This window comes from Triticum dicoccoides, chromosome 4A, assembly GCF_002162155.2.
Source record: "Triticum dicoccoides isolate Atlit2015 ecotype Zavitan chromosome 4A, WEW_v2.0, whole genome shotgun sequence".
NCBI lineage: Eukaryota > Viridiplantae > Streptophyta > Magnoliopsida > Poales > Poaceae > Triticum > Triticum dicoccoides.
The window spans coordinates 535115207-535128417 of record NC_041386.1 but is presented as its reverse complement, the minus strand read 5'-3'; the positions used below and the strand labels follow the sequence as shown (position 1 = coordinate 535128417).

The following is a 13211-nucleotide window of genomic DNA, read 5'->3' as shown; positions in this document are numbered from 1 at the left end:
TAATGGGCGACATGGGCCTTAGTGCAGAGAGAGAGGGCCAACCAAGATAGGGCCATGCGCCCCTCCCCCTCTAGTCCGAATTGGACTAGGGAAGGGGGCGGCGCCCCCCTTTCCTTCTCCCTTCTCCTCTCCTTCCTTCCCCTTCCTCCTCCTAGTTGGACTAGGAAAGGGGGAGTCCTGCTCCTACTAGGAGGAGGACTCCTCCCCTCCTTGGCGCGCCCCAAGGGCCGGCCGGCCTCCCCCCTTGCTCCTTTATATATGGGAGCATGGGGGCACCCTAGAACACACAAGTTGATCATTGATCCCTTAGCCATGTGCGGTGCCGCCCTCCACCATAATCCACCTCGGTCATATCGTTGCAGTGCTTAGGCGAAGCCCTGTTCTGGTAGCTTCATCATCACCGTCATCACGTCATCATGATGACGAAACTCTCCCTCGACACTCAGCTAGATCTAGAGTTCATGGGACGTCACCGAGCTGAACGTGTGCAGATCGGGGAGGTGCCGTACTTTCGGTACTAGGATCGGTCGGATCGTGAAGACGTACGACTACATCAACCGCGTTGTCGTAACGCTTCCGCTTATGGTCTACGAGGGTACGTGGACAACACTCTTCCCCTCTCATTGCTATGTATCACCATGATAGATCTTGCATGTGTGTAGGAATATTTTTGAAATTACTGTGTTCCCCAACAGGGGCGCCCCCCCAAGCCCAATCCGAATTGGGGAGGGGGGCTGGCCCCCCTTTCCTTCTCTCCCTCTTCCCTTTCCTTCCACTCCTAGTTGGACTAGGAAAGGGGGGAACCTACTCCTAGTAGGAGTAGGATTCCCCCCCTTGGGGCGCACCCCATGGGACTGGTCGGCCCCCTCCTGCACTCCTTTATATACGGGGGAGGGGGCACCCCATAGACACATAAGTTGATATCTTAGCCGTGTGCGGTGCCCCCTCCATAGTTTTCCATCTCGGTCATATTGTCGTAATGCTTAGGCAAAGACCTGCGTTGGTAACTTCATCATCACCATCAACACGCCATCGTGCTGACAAAACTCTCCCTCGGCCTCAGCTGGATGTAGAGTTCGCGGGACGTCACCGAGCTGGACGTGTGGAGATCGCGGAGGTGCCGTGCGTTCGGTACTTGATCGGTTGGATCGCGAAGACGTTTGACTACATCAACCGTGTTACTTAACGCTTCCGCTTTTGGTCTACGAGGGTGCGTGGACACACTCTCCCCGCTCATTGCTATGCTTCTCCTAGATAGATCTTGCGTGATCGTAGGTAAAATTTCAAAATACTACGTTCCCCAACACGGTGCCCCCTCCACAGTTTTACACCTGGTCATATTGTAGTAGTGCTTAGGTGAAACCCTGCGTCGATAACTTCATCATCCCCGTCAACACGCCGTCCTGCTGACGGAACTCACCCTCGGCCTCAGCTGGATCAAGAGTACGAGGGACATCACCGAGCTGAACGTGTGCAGATCGCGGAGGTGCTGTGCGTTCGGTACATGATCGGTTGGATCGCGAAGACGCTCGACTACATCAACCGCGTTACTAAACGCTTCCACTTTCGGTCTACGATGGTACGTGGATACACTCTCCCCGCTCATTGCTATGCTTCTCCTAGATAGATCTTGCGTGTTCGTAGGATTTTTTTTGAAATACTACGTTCCCCAACACATTCTCAATACAGAATCAATATCGTTAGATGCGTCAAATTTAATTTTCTTGTTGTATTACCTTTAGTATAGTAGATGCTGATATTGTTTGAAAGCAATATAATGTACATAAGCACACATATGTAAAGAAATACTCCCTCCGTCTGGAAAAAACTTTGTCTGAAGTCAAACTTCATAAAGGTTGACCGATTTTATGAAGAAAAACATCAACATGCCCAATACAGAATCAATATCATTAGATGCGTCAAATTTAATTTTCATGTTCTATTAACTTTAGTATAGTAGATGCTGATATTGTTGAAAGCAATATAATGTACATAAGTACACATCTATAAAGAAATACTCCCTCCCTCTGAAGAAAAACTTGTCCATCAAATGAATATATCTAGCACCAAGTTAGTGCTAAATACATCCATTTGAGAGACAAGCTCGAGACAAACTTTTTCGGATGGAGGGAGTACGATATTTTTTTAGATCATTATATATTAGTGATCTTTTGGATCACACATTTCTTTATGGAGGAAGTATATAATATTAAATACTCATAGGTAAATGGAGTATAGTATTAATGTGAGGAAAATATAGTACAATAATAATTTACTACTACTACAAATAATCAAAAAATAGTCAATGCGTCGGCATCGGCCCAATCACCGTTACAGCAAATTGAAAGCTTCGAGGACTCAGTTTATGGACGTAGATCTCGACACCCCTCCCCCTCCTCCCTCCAACGGCTCTCTCCTCCTGTCCAAACCCCGATGACATCGCCTCACTAACCCCATTCCATCCTCCATCGTCGCCGCCCGCCTGCCCACCGCCGTCGCCGCCATGCCCATGCCATCCTCCAAGACACCCTCCTCCACGTCCCAGCCGAGGAGGGCCTCCCCTTCACCCACCCCTTCCCCGGCCATCGTGCCCAGGCCCAAGAACACCAGCGCCGTGCCACCGTAGCCCCCTGTCGGACCTCAACTCCGGGGACGCCTCTGCCGCGCGGGCCAGATGCTTCCGCTTTCGCTTCCTCCTCTCCTCCGCCTCGGGCTCCAAGCCGCGGTGCGCGTCCACTCCGAGGACACCCGCGTCCGGCCTGATGCCCCGGGCGGAGGCCAAGAGGCGCGCGGTGGGCGCTGGCCGCCTGCCGGATCAGGCGTCGAGGGCCAAGGCGGAGCAATGGCGGGATCGTGAACCCGGAAGAAGGAGGGACGAGCCGATCGGTTGTCGGATCAGGAGGGTGGAGCCGAAGAAGAAGCAGCAGGGGCTGGCGAGGAGGCAGCAGCAGCAGGAGCACCTCGAGGCCGTGACGCCAAAGAGGAAGGCGAACGCGGGGTCCAACCCGTCCTCTGGAGAGACGCCCCCGAGCAACTTATTCTTCTATTGCATGCAACGATGCACATAAACATGATATCAACAAAGTTTTTTTATTTTCTTTTGGCGGCTTGATATCAACAAAGATCTTAAATTTGAATTAAAAATGTTTTATCTCCTAAAGCACCTCTTTCAACTTTAACTTTCTCGTGGCAACATCTTTTAGACTAAATTCCATGTTGGTATGTTTCTACAACTTTTGTTTTTGCTGGTACTTAGATTATTATTACTCATCGAGTTATTAGTTAGTTAGTTGGCGGATTAAATTTACTTAGTTGTATGATTGCGAAAGTCAATATAGCCTAGATGGTCTATGGATATGAATGTGATTTTTATTGTTTCTGTGTTCTTTTACTGCCATGGCATTATGAATAAGTATATAAGAAATTTTCTCGCCCAAAATATGACTTGCTTCATGATACTTGTTTGAGTTGATACCTCGCCATTATGAAATTAAATGTAATTAATACAACGAATGTTATTTGCAAGATTAATCGTAATTAAAGTTATTTTCAAATTGTTGGTGATGCGGTGAATGGAGTACATCATTGATACTCTCTTTGGTCCTTTTTACTCCGCATATGAGATTTGTCTAAAGTCAAACTTCATAAAGGTTGACCAATTTTATGGAGAAAAACATCAACATTCTCAATACAGAATCAATATCATTAGATGCGTCAAATATAATTTTCATGTTGTATTAACTTTAGTATAGTAGATGCTGATATTGTTTGAAAGCAATATAATGTACATAAGTACACATTTGTAAAGAAATACTCCCTCCGTCTGAGAAAAAAACTTTGTCTAAAGTCAAACTTCATAAAAGTTGACCAGTTTTTTGGAGAAAAACATCAACATGCCCAATACAGAATCAATATCATTAGATGTGTCAAATTTAATCTTCATGTTGTATTAACTTTAGTATAGTAGAGGCTGATATTGTTGAAAGCAATATAATGTACATAAGTACACATCTATAAAGAAATACTCTCTCCGTCTTAAAAAAACTTGTCCATCAAATGAATATATCTAACACCAAGTTAGTGCTAGATACATCCATTTGAAAGACAAGCTTGAGACAAACTTTTTCGGACGGAGAGAGTATGAGATTTTTTTAGATCACCGTATATTAGTGATCTTTTGGATCAAACATTTCTTTATGGAGGAAGTATATAATATTAAATACTCGTAGATAAATCATGCGATAGTATAGTATTAGTGTGAGAATAAGTATAGTACAACAATAATTTACTACTACAAATAATAAAAATAATAATCAATGCGTCGTCATCGGCCCAATCGCCGTTACAGCAAAACAAATTGAATGCTTCGAGGGCTCAGTTTACGGACGCAGATCTCGATACCCCTCCCCCCTCTCCTCCAACGGCTCTCTCCTCCTGTCCAAACCCCGATGACATCGCCTCATTAACCACATTCCATCCCCCCTCGCCGCCGCGCGCCCTGCCCACCGCCGTCCTCGCCGCCGCCATGCCCAGGCCATCATCCAAGGCACCCTCCTCCACGTCCCAGCCGAGGAGGGCCCCCCCTTCGCCCACCCCTTCCCCGGCCACCGCGCCCAGGCCCAAGAACCCCGGCGCCGCGGCGCAGCGCCGCCGCAGCCCCCTGTCGGACCTCAACTCCGGGGACGCCTCCGCCGCGCGGGCCGGATGCTTCCGCTTCCTCCTCTCCTCCGCCTCGGGCTCCAAGCCGCGGTGCGCGTCCACCCCGAGGACCCCCGCGTCCGGCCCGGCGCCCCGGGCGGAGGCCAAGAGGCGCGTGGCGGCCGCTGGCCATCTGCCGGATCAGGAGTCGAGGGCCAAGGCGGAGCAGGGGCCGGATCGTGACCCCAGAAGACGGAGGGACGAGCCGATCGGTTGTCGGATCAGGAGGGTGGAGCCGGAGAAGAAGCAGCAGGGGCGGGCGAGGAGGCAGCAGCAACAGGAGGATCACCTCGAGGCCCTGACGCCGGAGAGGAAGGCGGACGCGGGGTCCAATCCGTCCTCCGGAGCGACGCCCCCGATCCACGCTTCGATCTCGCCGGAGGTGCTGGCCGGCGGCGCCGCGACGCCGGCGTGCTTCGCGGCCGGGCACCACGTCGTGCCAGGCGTCCGCGACCGGCGCAAATGCCGGGCGAGGGGCATCCTTGACATCGCCGGCGAGGGCACCAGCGAGGAGCTCGACTGTGAGCCGTCCCGGGCGTCGATCCACTGGCTGTCCTCGCCATCGGGCGAGGCCGGTACGTGTTCGACGAAATGCGGAAAGGAGGCGTCAGTCATCTGGCTGTCATCTCCACGCGATGAAGGTGCCACGTGTTTGTTCGACGACGAGATCTTCCTGCCCAAATGCTCATCGGAGGACGCATTCTGGGAACTCTCCCCGGGGCTGTTGGGTTCGCCGGTCCTTGGAGGTCTGCTGGATTTCGACACGCCGGCGTCGGAATTGTCCGAAACGACACCATCGTCCGGATTCCTTCCGGTGCAGAGGACACCGAGCACTGGTGACAGCATTAGCCCCTTCTCGCTTATTGTGAAGAGGGCATCATCGCATTCCTCTAGGCTAAGCTCCTTGTGTGCCCAGCGAGGACTGGGCAGCAGCTATGGCAACGATTCGGCAACAGATCCGACACGGATCTCTGGCGAGTCATGGTCTGAAAATGGCAGCACAGGCAAGTGCTCAGGGTTAGCGAGGGTTAGCAGTCGCCCACTAACGAGGATGGACCCAGTGGTAGAATGCCTCGAGATGATGAGTTTGTCCCCAAGGCCCGGGGATGCTGATTATGATCAAAATGATGAAGATGGTGCCCTGCCTGCTACATTGCCTGAGCTCAGCTTCCAGTTTGCTGGTGCTTCGACACCTCTGGAATCCATAGACCTGAGCTCTTTCAAGAGATCTCCTTGTGACACAGAATTGAAGGGGAAGGAGGCAAGTTTCCGGAAGCCGGCATCAACCGAGGCTCGGATATCTTGGCGAGAAGGGCTAGTCAGCAGAATATTTGATATGGGTGATCTGGATTGCTGCCAATGGTTGTCTGATGATGAAGATGGACCACTTATCCCGGGCAATGTTGAGGCGTTGCCCGGTACAGCTTTGCAGCCAGGCAGTGCTTGTTGCCTGCAGGAGGATAGCAAGCAATCTGGCTTCGGCTCCGTCGAGTTTGGTTGCAGTGACGGTGGATTAAATTATGACAGTAGCAAGGCCACTCCAAACCCTGTTCAAGTGGCAGAGTCTATGAGAGCAGAAGGATTCGAGCTCGTCTCGTCCGATGACTCGGATTGGACTCTGTTGTACAAGAATGGCTTGTTTGAAACATGAGGTTAGAGGGTTATATCCTTGTTCAGATGTTGTGTACTACTAGTTAGTTTATGTCAGGAGGAAGCACATGATTTTGGGATCTTGTGTTTGCCCCTCCCAGCCTTGTATACTTATTTTCAAGATATGAGTTCATCTTTATCTTTTTTCGGCAGCGCATGTAAATATTATTGTTGGCAGATGAACATTTGTTTCTGGAATATAATCACTCCTGGTTCATTTTAGAACCCAGTGAGCTCACAGTTCAGAGTAACATGAGTATGGGCGTATGGCAGCAGCCACTGGCTGGGTGGCATTCGACATGTAATTCTTCTGAACAAGTACGCATCAGAAAGCAGTAATCTGGAGTTTACGGTGTTCTGATATTCTGATATTCTTGGAAGAACATCACAGTCCTTCATAAACTTGTTTCTCTAAAATTCAGTATCTGCGGATATTCTTGGAAGAACATCAGAGTCCTTCATAAACTTGTTTGTCTAAAATTCAGTATCTGCGGATATTCTTGGAAGAACATCACAATCCTTCATAAACTTGTTTGTCTAAAATTCAGTATCTGCGTCCTTGAGGTTCTTGGAAGAACACACCCACACGGCATGGTTTGTTCTCTTGACAGGCATGCATTGGGTCCTGAGGCGCCTTGAGGTTTCTTCCATTGGTTTCATTTCTGAAAGAAACCTGAAGTTTGCTCCTACCCAGTTCAGTTCCATATAAAATGAAAGGGTTTGTCCTGTGATTTTTTTTATTGAGTTGGGGTTCGTCCTACTCGCAACACAAAAAAAATGAGTTGGGGGTTCGTCCTGTGATGATGTGCAGAAATTGTACGATGATTTGCATATGGTACCCAACAAATTTGGTGAAAATGGAAAATTTTGACCCTTTTCTAAAACTAAAGCAACAAATAAATCGAATCTGCACAAAATTCATGAAATGACCCTTTTACACGACGCCCCGGGCTGGGGTGCCATGCTCCTGGCCTGAGGCGCCATACTTGATTGGCGCGGCAGCTACCTCGACAAAAGGGTCAATGCCATCTAGAATGACATTTCAGGTTCAGGCGTCATGAAAAAAAAGGTCATTCTGTGAAAATATTTTCAGATCCGGTTCATTTCGTGCCGAGTTTCAGAAAAGGGTAATTGCGGGTGCGGACTGCGGACGGCCGGCCCTGACGTAGGTGCGCCAGCGTTGCACCTGCACTGCTGCGATGACTGCAGCCGACGCACCGTGGCATGCATCAATACGAGCGTGCGCGGCTGCCGTAGGTGCGGTGGGAACAAGAGAGCGTGCGCTTCGCCGTCCCGCTGCCACGTGGGCCCCGCCAAACCAGCATCAAACCCTATCCCACTCCTTTGGTCTTGGCGGCTTTGGCGCTTTGCATCTCTCCCAGCCCCAGTCCTCGTCGGCGCGGCCGCAGAATCCGAGATTAGGGTCCGCGGTCGAGAAGAAGGAGGCGGCGATGATGGCCTGCCGGCTACGGCTCCACCAGCGTAGGAGCTCCCTCCCCCTCCTGAATCTTCTTCTCTATCCTTTTTCTTTTCCTTTTTTCGTTTTGCATACACCAGACCAGAGCTCCGCCGCCGCAATGTTTTGCCCGTCTTCTTCGTTTGCTGCCTTCCATGAAATTTCTCTGTATTCATGAAGTTAGAGCACCCATCCCTCAAATATTACTTGAGCTGTTGCAAATGTTTCTTCTGGGGAGTATATCGTTCCGTCGTTTAATCAACCAGGTGCTCTTTTCTTCCACAGTTAGGCTGGTTGGAGTCCGGCCGACCTGCTGCTTTCCGTCCAGGAACTTGGCGGCTGTCAAATCCCAGAAAATCCAGCCCCCAAAGAAGTAAGCTCCCAGCTTTTCTATGTTTTTCCTCCTTATTTCAAGATTTCTCATTTCAGTGCTAGGGAATAACTGCCAGTGCCTTGTAGATTGATTAACAGTTGGCAATGGTATCATGTGTGGTACTGGTGTATGCCTCATTCATGTTCCTTATCTCTGTTCTTGTCTAGGATGATTGATTGTGATGCTAGTATATTCGGAACATCAATAATAAGCACGCCGTTGCAGCAATATTTTCATACTAGATTGCAAGGTGGGTATGTAGTAATACAATAAGATACACCAGTTTCAGCCTCTAGTTACTCTTGTGTCATTTATTACCTGGCAACTTCATTTTCGCATCTTATTGATGTGATGGTTATCTCAGTTTATTCATATATAAGAGGGATGCAGTTATGGTACAAATGGGTGTCGGTAGGATGATGATCTTCAATCTCTTTGGAATATATTGTTCAACTATTATATATTTTTTGTTCTTCTCACTCAGGAAAAAGCGATTGGATGAGGCGTGCCTTGAGAGGTATCAACAATACAGTAGAACGTACATCCAGTCATGGATTCTTCAGGGTTAGTTTTCCCACACAATTTTCTTGTGCATTTGAATCTTCATAACCTACACTTACATACTTGCATAAATTAATTGGGTACTTTACGTTTTAATAACCTATGCTTCAAGAAGCAAACTCAGAGCATGCCATATAAACCGAAACATATGGCATGCTATTAGCTTCTCATGCTGAACGAAATCTGGAAAGAATGAGCCTGGCCCTTGTGAATGGCTACTCTTGCTCATATATTGGTGAAACTAGATTAGCAAACACCGAAAGAAAAGGTGCACTTCTGAAACGAAGGTAGATTTGACTTGTTTGTGCACTGGTCTAAATGGTGAGTTGCAACATCACTGGTGCACAGGAGGCTTGCGTTTTGGTTCAAGCCGAACGGCATGAACAAGAAAAAAAACGTCACAGGAGGCTTGCGTGTTGGTTCAACCCGAGCAGCATGCTCGAGAAAAAAAAACGTGAAATAGCCATGATGCACCTGAAACACTGTCTTCTTGATGTCCGGCAGGTGTGTATGAACGGGATTATACCTGTGGCCATTAAACTCATCAAGGAGTTCGTCCGCCATGGGCATCGGGATTTTGTCCTTGACAATTATGTCGTTGAGTGCTACATAAATACGGATGTCCATGACTCATTGTTGCTTCTTGACAATATGGACCAAGTAAAGCTCCGAGTTGCCATGGTGTTTGATGCTTTGCATAGCATGTTGTCGCACTGACTTTGAATCTCATCCTCCTGGACGGTTAGCAGCATGGTTCTTTACAGAGGACTAACAAACCAAATATCTTATCTCTAATTGGCTTAAGGCCCAGGCTAAGGATACCTTATCTCTAACTGACAACTTCCTAATTTGAATGGTACTATTCCTAACTTTAAGATGACAGGGATTATATCCCTTAATTGGAGCCAACTAGGGCTTCCTTATTCCTTCTGCTAGTAAAAACTATGCCTTATTAGCCATCTAGTCGTCTGTCTCCTGCATGTCTACATTGGTATCGCCTCTAGTGTGTTAATATAGGTTTTGTTGAATTGGTTGGGCGAAAGTTCAAATTCGCGGCACTTGAACTTCCCTATTGCATTAGGTTATATACTTGTATGTGCTTCTCATGCTACTGCCACATTTGATATGTGCAAGCAATTTCTGGAATTATTTAGGCACTTACCCTTTCAGATGTGACCTTTTAACCTTATATACTCAACCTTGTGAATGCTCTAGGTAAGGTCCATGTAAACGGAAGGGTCGTGAACAAAGCTGGAACACAAGTATCTGACAAGTCAGTCATAGAAATCAAGGCTGAAATCCCGAAATATGTATGTAGGTGATGCTCTAAATAATTAGCTTTATATTTAGGTTCATTATCCTATAAAAATGTAATAGCAGCATCAGGTTCATAATCGTATCATTTGTTGTGACCTAATTCAGGGCTGGGCATAAGCTTGAGGCAGCTATCAAAGAATTTGGAGTTGACTGTGATGGAAAGATAGCCCTTGATTCAGGGCTGTCTACAGGTGGTTTTACCGACTGTTTACTTCAGCATGGGGCATCACATGTGTACGGTGTTGATGTTGGCTATGGACAGGTTACATTACTCATTGAGATGTCCATTTTTTATCCAGCTCCTCTGCTTTATTTTGTCAGTGAGTTTGGTTGCTACCTATTGGAGCAGCATAACTATTTAAATCTCAATATGCTCTACTTATTTTCAGGTGGCTGAAAAAATTCGTGTGCATGAAAATGTCTCAGTAATTGAACGTACAAACTTGAGACATCTTACTAAGCTGCCACAACTGGTTGACCTGGTGACGTTGGACCTATCATTCATCTCAATTCTTGTGGTATGATTTGCTGTGCACATGGTTATGATACATTTACAGTGGCCTTATCATATGCTCGTAATTCACTACAGTTAATGAAGGAGTGCGCTAGGCTGTTTCTGATTTGTTGCTCTGTTCCTTAATTGTGCTTCTATGCATGAGATTACCTTTTGATATGCTTTCTCCACATGGTTAGTGTGATGTAAATCAGCATGCTGTAAAATCAAGTTCATGTGACGCAACCCAATCAACTGATAGAGGACCAGCTTAATTTAGGGACACTAGTTCAGCTTCACTGATCAAAATAGTAAAATGCATGCATTAGGAAGAAGGCGGTTCTGTGGTAAACTGGTAATAACGAGGTGTACACCCCTTTGCAATTCTTTTTGTGCCGTTTTTTACGTTCTTCGGTATTGTGCTTCTGTTTTTCATGCTCTCCAATATTTTGCATGCGTAAGGGCCTTCACTGTCAGCTTAAAGAAATTACTGTAACACACATGTTGTCCAGTATTTAGTTATACTATCTGTGGATTCTAGGTTATGCCTGCAGTGGTCAAAGTAATGAAGACAGACTCAACATTGATAACACTTATCAAACCTCAGTTTGAAGCTCGTAGATCTCAGGTATAAAACAAGTTTCCTCTTAGGTTTCTTAATAACTTTTCAGTTGATCATCATATGGAAAAGTACAGTAATACTGATGCACAAGCCACCGTATCTGTTTTTATCCTGTTCAGGTAGGAAAAGGTGGGATTATTCGAGACCCTCTGGTTCATAAGGAGGTAAGAAATTGATATTTTTCTTTCTGGTTTACTTCTGTTGCGTATCCTGTTTTGTGCCTTACTAATGGCATTGAGCTTTTCATGGATTATTTGTCATTCCTTTTTGTGATTTCCCCTTGGCCAAGGCTACCACAAATCTTCTGCTTGATTACGATGGATTCCTGTTTTTCTCCCTTGAAATCCACCAGCAAATAGTACACTTCCAAATAAGAAAAACTTCGCCTTGGAATATCGGACTATCCTGAGATAGGATCCCATGCGTGTAGTGTTTGTTTGTTGTTTTCTTTTACCTGAAGTAGACCAACCTATTCAATCGATTCATTACAGGTGTTAGATAGGATAATTTCAGGCGTTGAGCAGTTTGGATTTCGCAATGGGGGCTGGATCGAGTCTCCGCTGAAGGGCGCAGAAGGGAACACAGAGTTTCTTGCCTGCTTCGAGAGGATCCCAATGCCAGAGCCACACACTGAGGCAGAAGCAGGGGCAGAGGCAGAGGCAGAGGCGGCGGCGCAGGCGGAGGCAGAGCCAGAGGCAGTGGTTGAAGCACAGGCACAGGCAGAGGCAGAGCCAGAGCCAGAGGAAACATGATTCTTATTATTATGTCCACGGCATGGCAAGTTTTTTTTAGAGAATAGCTGGAGAATCCTGAAGTAGACCAAGGAAGTTATAAGAGATTAGCATGCTGTGATATGAGAGATCCTCAATCAAGTTATACCGAGATTTTTTTGCATATGCTGTTGCGAAGCTCAAAAATTGCATTCTGCAAGACCGACAAAGGAGATTCAGACATGACAGGCAGGTACTCAGTTGTATACAAAATCGAAATGGAATGAAACAATTAGCTCCAGTGTTTTTTTTTTTAATTTTTATTTTATATCTTAGCATAGCATACGGGATGTGCTCCCTGTGCACCGAGAAGGTAGAACACAGTTCCGCTTACAGTCTTGTACCTTTTGTGATTTTGCCATGAAGGCGAATACATTCACCGCAGTTCGTTCCACTGATCTGACGAAGCGATTTGAACTGGAAAATGTTCAAAATGATGTGCAACCTCTCTCTGCTGCTATTTCCTTTTATTTTCATTTTCTATCTGTGCAGGTGGGTTGTCTGTTGTGTCCAACCTACAAGGTTCATCGAGTAGTTAAGAGTATTATTATCATTGGAAATTTGTTACCGACCCTTGTTTCCACTGTAAGTGCGTGGAGAATCTATGTCCTCAGAAACTTCTCTGAAACAGGATAGCGTTGAATTCTTAACGGATTGTGTGATCTCCTCATGCTATGACAAGTCACATTTTCGTATATTGCTGCACCTGTAAACTGACCTGAAAAGGTTCTTGGATCTCCTTTCCAGCAGTGGGTCTAAATTCAGTGTTGGAATGGCAACAAAACATTGCATTTGCATGGGTTCCTAGTCTAAATGCAGGCAATAGAGTGTGATTAAGCACCAAAGTATGTTCCGTTCTTGGAGAACAAGAATCAGATGCATAGAAAATGCAGAGAGATCTGTGCCAGACAGACAGATCCACATGAGCCCCCAGAAATCTAGCTAGTTCCAGGAAGATTCCTTTGCATGATAGTACGACTTGAGAAATAGTACTAGTCTCATCTGCACTTCAAATGATAGATTGCATTGTAGGCTGCTACCATCTCCAAGGTCAACGAGTAGGATAAGTATTGGGCTAGCATTGGACTGGTAAAAAAATGGTTTCACTGCATGCAAGCCAAAACATTTTTTTCTTCCGGATAATCAAGAAGTTAACTGATTCAGTTAACTCTCTTTCCAGATATGAGAATTATCACAAGTTTGGCTATTGGGCTTGGCTGACTTACGTTGTTTTTCCCTTTGAGTTTAACACAAACATAGAACATCTGAAC

General features: G+C 46.5%; 2 protein-coding genes across 2 annotated transcripts; both read left to right on the top strand.

The window, feature by feature from the left end:
* Positions 1-4423: 4423 nt before the first annotated feature.
* On the top strand, positions 4424-6588 carry LOC119286581. Its single transcript, XM_037565968.1, has one exon. It carries the CDS (start codon positions 4526-4528, stop codon positions 6347-6349), a length of 1824 nt encoding a protein of 607 aa, XP_037421865.1. The 5' UTR covers positions 4424-4525; the 3' UTR covers positions 6350-6588.
* A 1056-nt stretch (positions 6589-7644) lies between these two features.
* Positions 7645-12377, top strand: LOC119286580 (hemolysin A-like). The gene is made up of 9 exons (XM_037565967.1): positions 7645-7830; positions 8090-8177; positions 8662-8741; positions 9954-10056; positions 10161-10317; positions 10445-10573; positions 11090-11176; positions 11290-11334; positions 11662-12377. The coding sequence occupies exons 1-9, from the start codon at positions 7800-7802 to the stop codon at positions 11920-11922; spliced, it is 981 nt and encodes a 326-aa protein (XP_037421864.1). The 5' UTR covers positions 7645-7799; the 3' UTR covers positions 11923-12377.
* Positions 12378-13211: the final 834 nt, after the last annotated feature.